The 15,233-nt window shown below is 38.5% G+C and overlaps 1 protein-coding gene across 1 annotated transcript in view; it reads left to right on the forward strand.

Moving 5' to 3' along the window:
• Window positions 1-15,233, forward strand: part of LOC308535514 (cation channel sperm-associated auxiliary subunit epsilon-like) — an 83,153-nt gene that overhangs the window by 18,676 nt on the left and 49,244 nt on the right. The window contains exons 7-9 of the mRNA XM_081114432.1: window positions 555-632; window positions 3,462-3,568; window positions 9,632-10,124. Of these exons, the coding sequence (XP_080970558.1) occupies window positions 555-632; window positions 3,462-3,568; window positions 9,632-10,124 (678 nt within the window). The remainder of the gene's footprint in view (window positions 1-554; window positions 633-3,461; window positions 3,569-9,631; window positions 10,125-15,233) is intronic.

Genomic DNA, 15,233 nt, shown 5'->3' on the forward strand with positions numbered 1-15,233 from the left:
ATAAGCTTGAATTCTGAGCTAAGGGTATTAGACACAATATAATCCCTAGTAGACTGGGGTGATGTTTCTGCAGCTGGAAAGTGAAGATTCCAACCCATGGGAGAGGGAGGAGCTGAAACCATTCTCCCCACATGGTGCTAAATTTATAAACAAGAAAGGAAAGAATTAGACCTACAGCTAGTGAGGTGGCCATGGTGTATCGAGTGGCAAAAGCAAGCTACAAATAACCTGTGTAGTGGGACTTTATCTTTGTAAAATGTGTGTGAGTGTGTGGGGTGGGGCACTGTGTCTATTTGTGAGTTCAGAGAAAGATAAGCATTCCTGTGAAGTTTTAAAATTACCTCAGGTGTTTAGAGGAATATTATTAACTCTTCCTTCGTATGTCTTTGAGTTGTTTCACTTACTTAAAAACAACACATAATGCTTTGAGTTTTTAAAAAATATGAGATAACCAAAGTTTCTAAAATATATAAACATTTTTATGGTTATGTTTTGCTACAACTAAAAATGCAGTTTGTCCAAAATTAAAGAAATGCAAACATTTTGTTTTGTAGGTTATCAAGATATGGATATACGATCCAGAAAATGCTGACCCAAATGAGTTGCTATGGAATGCAGTTGTGCCATCACTAGTAGGTGGAAACATTATCCTAGATAAAATAATATGCTACATTTCTTTTTTAAGGGCTGTGAATAATTTATTTTAAGTGGCCCAGAACTAACTAAATACATTTTAATTATCCACTAAGTTGAGTTTATGCTCTATCTCTATAATTATCAATTTTCCTTTAGAATTCTTTTCTGAGCATTTTTTTGCAATTTCTGTGCACATCATTATTCATGAAGAAGCTGTTCTTTAAAGTGCTTTATAGGTGTTCACTGAGCATCTATCTTGAAGTCATCTTTCAAAAACCTGTTCAGTTTCTTATTGAGTCAGAGATGGGTTGAGGTTCAAAATGCGTTAAAAATTGGTGATTATTTACAGTTCAGTCAGAGATGTTTATGGAAGAGAAAGAAGAATGAAGAGTCAGGGATAGTTAGGACTTGGGTGTCTCTTAGGCACATTACACATTGGCTGATGAAAACCCAAACAGACAATTTACATTTTGCCAGAATTATTTTGTGGATGATTTATCAAAATTGTAGCATTAAAACAATTCCCTCAAACTACTCATGTGAAAACATCCTGATTTGATCATGGCAGGCATCTTGGAGGCAGATACCTGACTTGAAACCTACAGTGTGGGTAGAGAAGAAAGGATATGAGCAGTTGCATAAGCGGAGACACAAAGGCAGATATTTATGTTACAACTAGAAAAATACTTTAAAAAATAATAATGCAAAAGTTTACACTAGCATAGTGAAATTTATTCTCTTATGCATTACTGATAATGAAGTAAATTGTCATAGTCCTTTTAGAAATCATTTTGATAATCTGTAGTATTCATAATTTTTTACCTAGTAATCACACTTCCAAGAATCTAATCAAAAGAGAAATAGTCCTGCCTGGCTGGCATGGCTCAGTGCTTGAGCCTTTACCTATGAACCAGGAGGTCAGGTCACATGCCTGGGTTTCGGGATCGAGGTTTCAGGATCGATCCCCAGTAGGGGGCATTCAGGAGGCAGCCAATCAATGATTCTCTTGCATCATTGATGATTCATTTTCTCTCTCTCTCTCTCTCTCTCTCTCTCTCTCTCTCTCTCTCTCTCTCTCCCCCCCCCCACCTCCTCCTCCTCCTCCTCTTTCTCCTCCTCTTCCACCTCTCGCTTCCTCTCTGAAAAAAAAAAAAAAAAAATATATATATATATATATATATATATATATATATATATATATATACATCCAAAGAGAAATAGTCTTAACTATGGAAAAGACTGTATATCTAATGGTGTTCATGGCAATAATATTAGCAATAATGAAAAAATAAAACTACCTAAATGTCCAATAGGGGATTGTTAAGTCAATGATAATAATTCACTCAGTGGAATATCATGCTATCATTTATATAGACTTCTGTTTATATAACATGAATATATACCAGTAGCCTACATTTGATAAATCCTAAGAAAATATACTCCATGTGTTTTTATATTTTTGGTAATTTCTATGTGGTAATTTTTCTATATTTATAAAATTACCTTTAATGACCATGAACCACCCTTTTAATGAAAAATGTTTTTAAGTTTGTGGACATGATTGTCCTAACTTTTTCTTGGCCTGTCCCTTTTTCTATCATCTTGTTATGTGTGTTGCTTATAATATTTTATTTCCATCTAATCCAAGCTACATTAAGAATGTTTCATTTACTCTTTGCCTTTCCCGTTATATGAAAGATAGTTACGTTTAAAATTCTGAATAGTGAATACGATTTTCAGAAACAAAAGAAAAATATATATTATTCTTTATTTCCCAGGCAAACCTATATTTCTCTATCAAAATCATTAAATGTGTGTTCCTCAAGGAGGCCTTCCATGACCACCACACTTACTCTTCAAAAATAGGTTGAATCCTCCTATTGGGTGACCCTGTAGTCCAGTGGTTCTCAACCTTCTGTCCCTTTAAATACAGTTCCTCATGTTGTGACCCAACCATAAAATTATTTTCATTGTTACTTCATAACTGTAATGTTGCTACTGTTATGAATCGTCATGTAAATATCTGGTATGCAGGATGGTCTTAGGTGACCCCTGTGAAAGGGTCCTTCGACCGCCAAAGCGGTTTCGACCCACAGGTTGAGAACCGCTGAATAGTCCCAATGACGACACCCTTACTGACGCTCATCATGGCAACCTCAAAGGCTCCTTTGTAGGTGGTTAACATATTTCTAGAAAATCAAACAGGAGCATTATTGGAGGATTAGGGAAGAAGGGAGCTACGGAATTCTAGACTCACACTCATCTGATTTTTTAGTTCTAGGGATTCCCCTAATAAAACTATTGTCTCTATTCTAAAAATGCTTTATTAGGGATAATTCCAGTCAATTCAACTGCTCCTTAAATCTCTGAGAAAAAGAGGGAGCATGTCATATCTGTCTATTGCGAAGAGAATTTTTGTTAAACTCTCCAGATATCATTTGAAACCTGCCTTGAAAGAGTATGTTGCTTTGGAGGTGACTCATGTAGAAATAATTCTAAGAGATTAGTTTTAGAAGCTCCATTATGTATTCCATTGATAGTAAAATTAAGGGTATTTATTTAGGGGTCCTCATAGTCTCAATTCATTCAGTATTCTGATTGTGCATGGTATATTCAACATATTGGAAATTGTATTCTGATTTCATTATAATTCATAAAATTCTAATGAGGAAGGGGGCCAGATGGTAGAAAAAAAGAAACCGGCACATTGAAAATGAGGTAAATTTATAAAGTGTCTTAACTGAAATAATCGATGCAATATAACATGATGTAATTTCCAAGTAAATTTGTCTGTGAAAAGAGTAAAAATAATTTTTTTTTTCCAGAATTCCTTTGTACTTACAAAGCTTTTTGCCACTTTGGGACAGAAGCCAACCATACATACATTTCTGAAGAAAGGAATATATTATGCAGATGAAAAACTGGAGGATGGGTATTTAATTTTTAAAATTTCAAATATAAAATTCATCTGTATAATTCAGTAAAATAAGTATCAGAGACTTAAAGCAAAAGGGATTTTATTTTATTTATTTAATTTTTTTTACTGTTCATCAGATTATTTATTCACTTGATTTTTAGATTCACTTGTTGATAGATGTGTATTTGTTGTTCATAATTTGTATCTTTACCTTTTTCTTCTTCCTCTTCTTAAAGGATACCTTTCAGCATTTCATATAATACTGGTTTGGTGGTGATGAACTCCTTTAGCTTTTTCTTATCTGTGAAGCTCTTTATCTGGCCTTCACTTCTGAATGATAGCTTTGCTGGATAAAGTAGTCTTGGTTTTAGGTTCTTGCTATTCATCACTTTGAATATTTCTTGCCACTCCCTTCTGGCCTGCAAAGTTTCTGTTGAGAAATCAGCTGACAGTGGTATGGGTACTCCCTTATATGTAACTGATTTTCTTTCTCTTGCTGCTTTTAGGATTCTCTCTTTATCTTTTGCTCTTGGCATTTTAATTATGATGTGTCTTGGTGTGGTCCTCTTTTGATTCCTTTTGTTTGGGGTTCTCTGTGCTTCCTGGACTTGTAAGTCTATTTCTTTCACCAGGTAGGGGAAGTTTTCTGTCATTATTTCTTCAAATAGGTTTTCAATCTCTTGTCCTCTCTCATCTTCTGGCACCCCTATAATTCTGATGTTGGTATGCTTGAAGCTGTCCCAGAGGCTCCTTATACTATCTTCGTATTTTTGGATTCGTTTTTCATTTTGCTTTTCCGGTTGGGTGTTTTATGCTTCTTCATATTTCAAATCTTTGATTTGATTCTTGCGACCCGTTGGTCTGCAGTTGGGAGTCTGTATAATATTCTTTATTTCAGTCAGTGTATGCTTAATTTCTAGTTGGTTCTTCATCACAACATCAAGGGTCTCATTAGATTTCTTGAGGACCTCACTACATTTATCGGCGGTCTCACCAGTCTTCTTGAAGATCTCACTACATTTATCGGCAGTCTCACCAGTCTTCTTGAAGATCTCACTACATTTATCGGCGGCCTCACCAGTCTTTTCGAGGGCCTTATTAAATTTATTGGCGGCTTCTAGACAGTTCTTTAAAGACCTTAAAAGTGTGGATTTGAACTCTATATCCAACAGTTTGCTTCCCTCCAATTCTGTTGTTTGTGTCCTGTTTCTTTGTCTTGGCATTTTTTATGCTTCGCTGTGTCGGTAGAGTGCCTTTCTTTGCTAAGTGTCCCAGTTACCTGAGGTAGACACTCTTGGTGCACCCCCTTGTGGGCTTTCGGCACACTCTTGTTGTAGTTAAGCCTTGATTGTTGTAGTTATCACTGTGAGGAATTGACCTCCAGGCCAATTGGCTGTGAGAATCAGCTGTGTCTGCAGTGGGAGAACTTCTGTGCTGGAGACACCCCTCTGGGGCTAGACTTGCTTTGATGGGACTTTGGTGCTCACTGAGTCTGCCCCCTGAGAGTGTCTTTTATGGTTCCATGGAGCTGCAAACTGGATGGTCCCACTCTGACCTCTGCGCTTCCTGGCTCCTGGATCTCTAGGGAGGTGCTAATCTAGCCTTTGCCTGAGGCTATCCAGCAAAAGTCTCCCTGCAGGGCTTGGGCGGGGTGGGTCCCACGGGATCAACTGGGCGGGGTTAGCAATTATGGCTGCTCGCAGTCTTGCCCTCAGAGGCTCTGCTACTCAGTGTCCCAGTAACCGCTGCAAGCCCCTCGGAGAGAAAGCTGCCCTAGGGTTCTGAGCGATGCCAGACAGTCCCACTTCTCCCGTACGAGTCTGGGCCCCTAGAGACTCGCCCGGAACTGGAGCTCAGAGCCTGAGACTCCCTCCCGATTGAAAACGACAACCGTGCCCTCAGCCGCCAGCCAGCCTGCTCCGCATGCACTCCGCACCTTAGTATTTTACTTCAGCACTGCACCTCCTCTGAGTCTCGGTATGTTTTTCTCTTTCCTCCTAGTTGTAGAACTTCCACTCAGCCGGCCTTCCTGTGGTTCTGGATGATGTCCGTTCCGTCTTTTAGTTGTATTTTTGAATTGGTTGTTCAAGGTTTCAAACTCCGGTGTTTACCTATGTCGCCATCTTGGTTTTAAAATCCAAAAGGGATTTTAAAACCCAGGTAAAATTTCATGGAATATCTGATGTGTAACTTCCAAGTAGATTATTTTATGATACAAAAAATAAAAATAAAAAAGTGATAATGAGAACTAGTTACCAACTCAGAAAATGCCAGTCACACTCCCGGATTCTTTTCTCACAATTTGTATTAGGAGCTAAACCTTCAGGATGGTGGCACATCCTGGCAATACCTTAAAATGTTTCTTACGGATGTCACAGTTGTGCCACCACATACACGTTACTGCGCATCACAAATTCCACTTGAGAAGTAAAATCTGTTACTGTTAAGTTGGCAAGTTATCATGAGCCTTTCTTAATCTGTTGTACCACCTAGGCACAGGTCAAGGAGCTTATAACTAAAAAATACAATATGTACTTCTAATATGATGTTGAATAGGTGTAGTAAGAAGAGACATTTTCCTCTGCCCCTGTTATTAGGAGGAGAAGATATAGTTCCTCATCATTATGTTCTTGGTATTTTTTTTGTAGATGCTTCTTAATCAAGTTGAGGAAGTTCCCCTCTGTTGCTAGTTTCCTGAGAGTTTTTATCCTGAATGAGTGGTGGATTTTGTCAAATGCTTTTTATGCCATTTATTGATATGATTATATGCTTATTCTTCCTTAACCTTGAGGTGATAGATTACATTAGTTGATTTTTAAATGTTGAACCATATGTAGATAACTGGAATAAGTCCCATTTGGTCAACGTACATAATTATTTTTACGCATTGTTGGATTCACAATGTCTGTAGCTTTATTGGTAATGTGTTTACCTGATTGTGGTATTAGAGTAATATTGGCCTCATAAAATGAGTTGGGAAATATTCCCTCTGCTTCTATTTTCTAGAAGAGATTGTAGAGAATTGGCATAACTTGTTCCTTAAATATTAGAATTTACCAGTGAACCCATCTGGGCCTGCTGCTTTTTGTTTTGGAAGGTTATTAATTACTTATCAATTTTCTTTAACAGATATATCCCTATTCACATGAACTATTTCTCCTTATATGATTTTGATAGATTGTCTTTCAATTGGTCCATTTCCTCTAAGTTATCAAATTTATGGGCATAGAACTGTTAATAGTATTATTTTCTTATCCTTTAATGCCCATGAAATCAATAATGATGGCCTCACTTTCATCTGTGATCTTAGTTTATTATGTCCTTTGTCTTTTTTTCTTAGCCCAACTGGAAAGTTTATCAATTTTATTGAACTTTACAAAGAACCAGCTTTTCTTATTGATTTTCTCCATTGTTTTTGTTTTCCATTTATTGATTTGTGTTCTAATTTTTATTACTTTTCTTCTTCTACCTTTAGGTTTATAATGCTTTTCTTTCTCTAGCTCCCTAAGATGAAAACTTAGATTATTTATTTTAGATTTTTTTCTTTTCTAATACATGCATTTGATGCTATAAATTTCCCTCTAAACACTGCTTTCACTTCATTCCCCAAATTTTGGTAAGTTGTATTTTCATTTAGTTTGAACTACTTAAAATTTCACTTGAGATTTCTTTCTTAACTGTGTGTTATTTTAAAGTGTACTGTTTAATCTCCAAATGCTCAGGGATTATTTTAGCTATATTTCTGTTATTGACTTCTAGTTTAACTGTATTGTGTTTTGAGAGCTGACTTTGTACAATTTCTATTTTTTAAATATGTTTTTATTGACTTTTAGAGAGAGAGGAAGGGAGAGGGAGAGGGAGATAGAAGTATCGATGAGTGAGAAAAACATCGACTGGCTGCCTCCTGCATGCCCCATACTGGGGAATAAGCCAGCAACCCGGGCATGTGCCCTGACTAGGAATTGAACCAATGACCTCTTGGTGCATGGGACCATGCTCAGTCCACTGAGCCACACCAGCTGGCTGACTTCTATTTTGTAAAATTTCTTAAGGTATGTTTTATGACCCAGGATATGGTCTATCTTGGTGAATGTCATATGTGGGCTTGAGGAGAATGTATATTTTGCTGTTGTTGGATGAAGTAGTCTTTAAACCAATTAGATCAGTTGGTTGGTGGTGTTTTTCCTTCAACTATGTCCTTACTGATTTTCTGCCTTCTAGATCTGTCCATCACTGACAGAGGGATTTGGAAGTCGCTATACTAGTGGATTTTTCTTCATTCTCTATGATTTAGTAAGACATACATCTGGCAAAACTAGTTTTTAAAAGCACAGGAATGGGGACACAAATGGAAATACAAAATAGGCCTGTAGCAGGTAGAGAAGGGGGAGGGAGGGACATACATTAACTTTCCAAGGTATTGGAATGTTCTGAATCTGGATCTGGGTGACTACTACACAGGTAGGTGTTCACCTTAGTATGAGATTATTATAGCCAGTGGACAATGTAACAGAATGGTACTGGTGATTTTTTTGTAATTGTACTTGAAACAGATGTTAGAGTCAGAGGTGTGGTTTGTAAAAATCAGAGTTGCACTGATTTTCATGGTGGCGTGGCTTAGGACATAGAGGCTTGATGACAACCCTACAATTACTCCAACATGGGGTCCTCTTGACCTGGCAGGACCTCATTCTGAGTGGTCAGAATGCCATCACCACCAACCCAAGTGTGTGTTCATTGAGGAAATAGGAAACTAAAGAAGCATTTACTGACCATCTGCAGCCTGATGTGTCCGGGTGGGCCTGCTGAGAAACGCTCCTCAGAACTCTCCTTGACTTCTAAGATATATGTCCGAGTGCTTGTTTTCACAAATTCCTTGTGTGTCCACTTCAAAAGATAAGACCCAGGCCTGTCAAATTTTAGAATACCAAGAAAAGAAGGGAAGCCCCTAAAAAACGTATGGAAAGGCAAGCCATTTAAGTAACAAGGATCAAGGTGTCATTCTCATTAGTAACCTTAAATACAAACAGACTGGAGAAAAGGCCGTCCAAGCTCTGAAGTCTCTGCCCAGACAAACTATCAAACAAATGTGTTAAAGATATTTTTGGATTTCAGGATCTCAAAAACTTTATTTTCAGGTGCACTTTGACAAAGAGTACTTACTTAAGAATATGTGTTAACAAAACAAGATCAAAGTATTGGACCCAGTAAATGGTGCTTCGACCCAGAGAGAAATGAAGGGAAATCCCAGCAAACAGGTGCTAGATTACCTCTGCATTCACCACATGGAAACCATTATGAAGGGCCATTTCAGCTACCTATTGGAAAAGTTAGAACACTAAACAAATTTTCAAAATAAAATGTTAACTCTAGGGAAAATATTGTAAATATATATTTATCAAAGAAAACAATTAGCATAATAACTGGCTCCGTAGTAAACAATATATACATATTAGTAACAATACAAACACTATAGATTTAGCTAAACATTGTGACATTTGCAAGAAAAGATGATGCATCAGTAGGTATACACTATAAGAGATACTGTTTCATCTGTCATATAAGAAACCAATATGTAAAAATCATATTAAGAAGCAGTATAAGGATATTTATTTGAGAATATGAAGGAGCATTAAGAGTCAAGATTGTTCTCCTTCACCCAGCCAGTGTTGCTCGGTGGTTGAGCGTCAGCCGATGAAGCAGGAGATCATGGTTTGATTCCTGGTCAAGGCACATGCCCAGGTTGTGGGCTCCATTGCCAGTAGAGGGCCTGCAGAAGGCAGCTGATTGACAATTCTCTCTCATCCTGGATGTTTCTAGCTCTACCCCCTCTTTCCTCTCTGATATCAATAAAAAACATTTATTTATTTAAAAAAAAGATTGTTCTCCTTTGGAAACAAGAGTGAAGAACAAGGAGAAATGGGTAGCACTTTAGTACTCTTTGATTTATTTTACCCAGGTTTATCTTGATAAAAATTTTTTTAAAGTTTGAAAGATGATAAATGCCAGCACTTTACAAGATGGATGGGAGCTGAGAAAGAGACCATGTAATTCTTACCCTTTCTGTTCTCTTCTTAGGGCCTGGCATATCTCACTACCAATGTCAGGAAAGGATATAATAAAAGAGATCCGAGGAAATCAGGTGACTTTTCAAGATTGCTTTGTTGCAGACATCCTTTTCCTGCTGGGCTTTCCTTGGTTCACAATACCTGAGGTTCCTGGCTTTTTACCAATCTCTTCACCGCTTGGTAGTCAGTTAATGATAGTCTGGGATACCTGTGCTCCATCATCTATTGTTCTGGTAGCCGATATGGAGACCTTTCAAACCAACGATTCATTTCGTACTTGGACCACCATCAGAGTGCCTCCAAACATCCTGACTGACGAAGAAAGAAGCAATGTGTCTGATGTGAACATATCCCGTGATGGAATATTTTTTTTAATAAATGGTATCCTCTATCTAAAAAGTTCAACCAGATTTGCAAAACTGGGAAGAAAGGAAAATCTTCCTGATGGTGAAATTATTGGCATAAAATCAAGAAGATGGTGTTGGCACAACTATTTATCAAAGGTTAGTAAAATAGTACATATATGTATTTATACTTACACATTTAGATATTCACCATACCTTTTAATTCAATGAAATATTAGTCTATACTCTGCACTTTTTTTTGCTGAGTTATTTTCCATGGCTGTCAGTAGCTCTATCTTCCTGACTTAACTTCTCAGAGCCCTTACAGAGCTGTACCTCGGACCACAGAAAATAAAATGAATCTTGTGTCATTGCACAGTGTCACTTAGTCATACTATGAGAGTTTTGTTTTGTCTTGTCACAGGCAAAAGGTCAAAAAGTTATTTTCCCCAAACAAAAACTCCATGTGCTCTCAAAAATGAATTAAGTCTTTAATTTCTGACAATAGAGTGAATAAGATAGCCTTAAGCTAGAGCATTACAAAACACCTGAAATGCTGCATAGAAATTTTTAAACTTCTTTAGGCACATAACTGGGCTTCTGTGGAAGAAAGGACAATTCCAAGCGGAAAGTGGAGTCCTGGAGCCCTAATTCAGAGACATAAGCAAATGCCAAAATCTCGCCTCCCGAGGCCGGTGCTGGTCCCAAGCATTTAGACATTTGGTCCTTAGAAACTAAGCCTGGCACCTGAGCAAGGGAGGGCATCCGGTAATTTTTGGCTTTAAACAGGAACCTTCCAAAATTCCCAACATAATTAAATGTATCTCAGTTTTAACTCTTAAAAGGCCAGAAAACGTCTGTCTTTGGAATTCATGACCAAAAACCAACCCACATGGACTTTGGGGCCCAAATTCACAGTGGGCCAAGAAATATCAAGCTTAGTGCCAGGCAGAAGCAAACACAAATCCTTTCTGGAGGGACAAACCATAAGGTCAGGCTTTGGAAATTTTCCACAAATAATATTCTGGCAAAATTGAGCTCATATTCAAAAATGGCAAAATATCTGAAGAAATAAGGTGTCACAGGAGTCAGCAGAAACAATAAAGAGCAGAGTCAACCCTGCAAGGACATCAGATATTGGGACAGACAAATATGAAATATTTTTATTGGATTTAAATAAATTGAAAAGAAAATAGAAAACATTTTTTTTAAAATTAAATCTTTATTGTTCAGATTATTACATTTGTTCCTCTTTTTTCCCCCCCATAACTCCCCTCCTCCCAGTTCCCGCCCCACCCTCCGCCCTCACTCCCCACCCACTGTCCTCATCCATAGGTGCACGATTTTTGTCCAGTCTCTTCCCGCATCCCCCACACCCCTTTCCCCCCCAAGAATAGTCAGTCCATTCCCTTTCTATGTCCCTGATTCTATTATAATCAACAGTTCATTCTGTTCATCGGATTATTTATTCACTTGATTCTTAGATTCACTTGTTGATAGATGCATATTTGTTGTTCATAATTTGTATCTTTACCTTTTTCTTCCTCTTCCTCTTCTTAAAGGATACCTTTCAGCATTTCATATAATCCTGGTTTGGTGGTGATGAACTCCTTTAGCTTTTCCTTATCTGTGAAGCTCTTTATCTGACCTTCAATTCTGAATGATAGCTTTGCTGGATAAAGTAATCTTGGTTGTAGATTCTTGGTGTTCATCACTTTGAATATTTCTTGCCACTCCCTTCTGGCCTGCAAAGTTTCTGTTGAGAAATCAGCTGACAGTCGTATGGGTACTCCCTTGTAGGTAACTGAGTTTCTTTCTCTTGCTGTTTTTAAGATTCTCTCTTTATCTTTTGCTCTTGGCATTTTAATTATGATGTGTCTTGGTGTGGTCCTCTTTGGATTCCTTTTGTTTGGGGTTCTCCGCGCTTCTTGGACCTGTAAGTCCATTTCTTTCACCAGGTGAGGGAAGATTTCTGTCATTATTTCTTCAAATAGGTTTTCAATATCTTGCTCTCTCTCATCTTCTGGCACCCCTATAATTCTGATGTTGGTACGCTTGAAGCTGTCCCAGAGGCTCCTTACACTATCCTCGCATTTTTGGATTCTTTTTTCATTTTGCTTTTCCGGTTGGGTGTTTTTTGCTTCCTCGCATTTCAAATCATTGACTTGATTCTTGCGCTCCTCTGTTCTGCTGTCGGGAGTCTGTATAATATTCTTTATTTCAGTCAGTGTATGCTTAATTTCTAGTTGGTTCCCCAATATAACATCGAGGGTCTCATTAGTTTTCTTGTAGATCTCATTAAGTTTATCGGCAGCTTCTAAACAGTTCTTGAGAGACTTTAAAAGTGTGGTTCTGAACTCTATATCTTCCATTGACAATTTTGTCCTGTTTCTTTGTCTCCACATTTTGTTATGCTTCCTTGATGCACCCCCTAGTGGTCTTTGTTCGTGGTTTTATAGTTAAATTTTGATTGTTGTAGCTAATACCAGGGAGGGTTTGACCTCCAGGCCAAGTGGCTGTGAGAATCAGCTGTGTCAGCAGTGAGAGAACTTCTGTCCTCTAGGGAGGTGCTAATCTGGCGTTTGCCTGAGGCTATCCGGCAAATGCCTCTGTGCAGGGCTTGGGCGGGGCGGGTCGCACAGGATCAACAGGGTGGGCTGGAGAGAGCAGTTATGGCCGCTCTCAGTCCTGTCCCCAGGGGCTCTGCCTCTCTGAGTCCCAGCACCCGCTGCAAAGCTCGGAGAGAAAGCTGCACTCGCTCTGACCGAAGCCAGACAATCCCGCTTCTCCCGTTTGAGTCTGGGTCCCTAAAGACTCGCCCGGATCTGGAGCTCAGAGTCTGCGACTCCCTCCCTATTGAAAACGCCAACCACGCCCTCCGCCGCCAGCCCGCTCTGCGCACTCCGCACCTCAGAATTTGACTTCAGCACTGCGCCTCCTCTGAGTGTCCGTATGCGTTTCTCTTTCCTCCTAGTTGTAGGACTTCCACTCAGCCAGCGTTCCAGTGGTTCTGGGTGATGTCCCTCCGTCTTTTAGTTTCACTTTTGAAGTAGTTGTTCAAAGCAGCAAACTCCGGCGTTAACCTATGCCGCCATGTTGGTTCCCTAGAAAACATTTTTTTTAAAGTCTATCAAATAGCAAGGCAATGAGTAATACTAAAAGCAAGGAATTCATTACCATAAAATTTAGGATAGCGGTTATCTTGAAAGGAAAGATGTAGTGATTGGGAAACAGTATCAGTGGCATTTGGGAGTTCTGACGAGATTCCATTTGTTAGATTCTGCTTTGTGATAAGTCTTTTAGCTACATATATTTCCATTTGGTCCATTTTCTGTATGTGAATTCTATTTCAAAATATATTAATATGTAAAAATAAATGTTGAAATACAACATTTCATGTAATAAACTTAGATAAAACTAATAACTGAAATATAAAATTCAATGGAAAGCTTAAATAGGAGATTGCATACAACAAAAATAATTAAATTGTAAATTAGATAAGAAAGTAAACAAAATGAAAAGATGAGAGAAAATGGGATGGAAAACAAACAAAAACAGAGAGTAGAAGAGAAAGATGAATGCAAAAGAGAAAATCCAGTATACATCTAACCAGAATTCCAAAATAAAAGTTTAGATAGAATGGGAAAGAGCTGAGAATTTTTCAGAGTTAAATAAAGATATCAATAGTCAATCCTGAAATACGAATAAATTCTGATTGGTATAGAAAAAAAGAAAGCCCACGTAGACAAAATAATATTGCACGGTATCAGAAACTAATAAGAGATACCAAAAATATTCAAACAGGAAATACAAATTATAAACAAAGAATACAACAATTAGATGATATGAATGGAAGTCAGAAGATTGTGAAATACTTAAATAACTGAGGTAAAGTTCTTGTTGGCCCTCAGGGTGGGGCCAAAGTAGGCTTACAGTTGTTTGTATGGAAAAGATACAATAATTAATGAATAATACAAGAATAAACTCTATGTTTTGCATACTCACAGCTATAAACCTAGTTTTGCCCCACCCTGTATTTATCCTGTTGAGGTTCAACTGAGCTTCTTGGATTTGGGGGATTATGTACTTTACTAATTGGGGGATGTCAGAGCAGGATCTAATTCTAGTGGGAGAGCTTACTCCTAAATCGTGCTCATAGCACTAATTGTGAGAGCACTCACTGCTCTATTCTGCTGACTAGTCCAAGTGTGGGAGTACAGGTCCTGATCCTGCCCTACTATGCTAACTGTTGGGTCGGAGCCCCCCTGTTCCTGGCTGGACCTTCTTGGAAGCAGGGTAGTAGACAGAGAAGCCATGAGAAGTTGTTGGTGTTTAAGAATGAGTGTCTATTACAGAAGCTAGTGGCCATAAAACCATTAGACAAAACAGTTCTTCAGAACAGTCTCATACAGGCAGCCACACACCAGCTGATGAACAGATACATCTTTCTCACATAGTAGTAGTAGCCTCTGTACTCACAACTACTATCTGAGCAGCTGCACGCTGCCTCTGGACCAGCGGTTCTCAACCTGTGGGTTGCGATCCCTTTTGGGGTCAAATGACCCTTTCACAGGGGTTGCCTAAGACCATCGGAAAACACATATATAATTACATATTGTTTTTGTGATTAATCACTATGCTTTCATTATGTTCAATTTGCAACAATGAAAAATACATCCTGCATATCAGATATTAACATGGCGATTCATAACAGTAGCAAAGTTAGTTATGAAGTAGCAACGAAAATAATTTTATGGTTGGGGGCCACCACAACATGAGGAACTGAATTAAAGGGTCGCGGCATCAGGAAGGTTGAGAACCACTCCCTGAAGCAGCCTCAGCAGCCTCTCTAGTCTCCCCAGTCTTTTCCACACACTAGTTCAGGGGTGGGCAAACTTTTTGACTCGAGGGCCACAATGGGTTCTTAAACTGGACCGGAGGGCTGGAACAAAAACATGGATGGAGTGTTTGTGTGAACTAATATAAATTCAAAGTAAACATCATTACATAAAAGGGTACGGTCTTTTTTTTTTTTTAGTTTTATTCATTTCAAACGGGCCGGATCTGGCCCGTGGGCCGAAGTTTGCCCACGGCTGCACTAGCTGGTCAGTAACCTATTATATCACTTAGACAAAAAGAGGCATCTTGCCAACAGTGATACCAATCATTTGGGTTATAGAAGGGCACAGTCTTCGGACACCCTGATTAAGATTCCCATGCTCAGAGTGGCCTTGGCCATCCGGCATACTGTAAATAGGGCCTTTCACA

The sequence above is a fragment of the Myotis nattereri genome, assembly GCF_964212035.1.
Source record: "Myotis nattereri genome assembly, chromosome: 20".
NCBI lineage: Eukaryota > Metazoa > Chordata > Mammalia > Chiroptera > Vespertilionidae > Myotis > Myotis nattereri.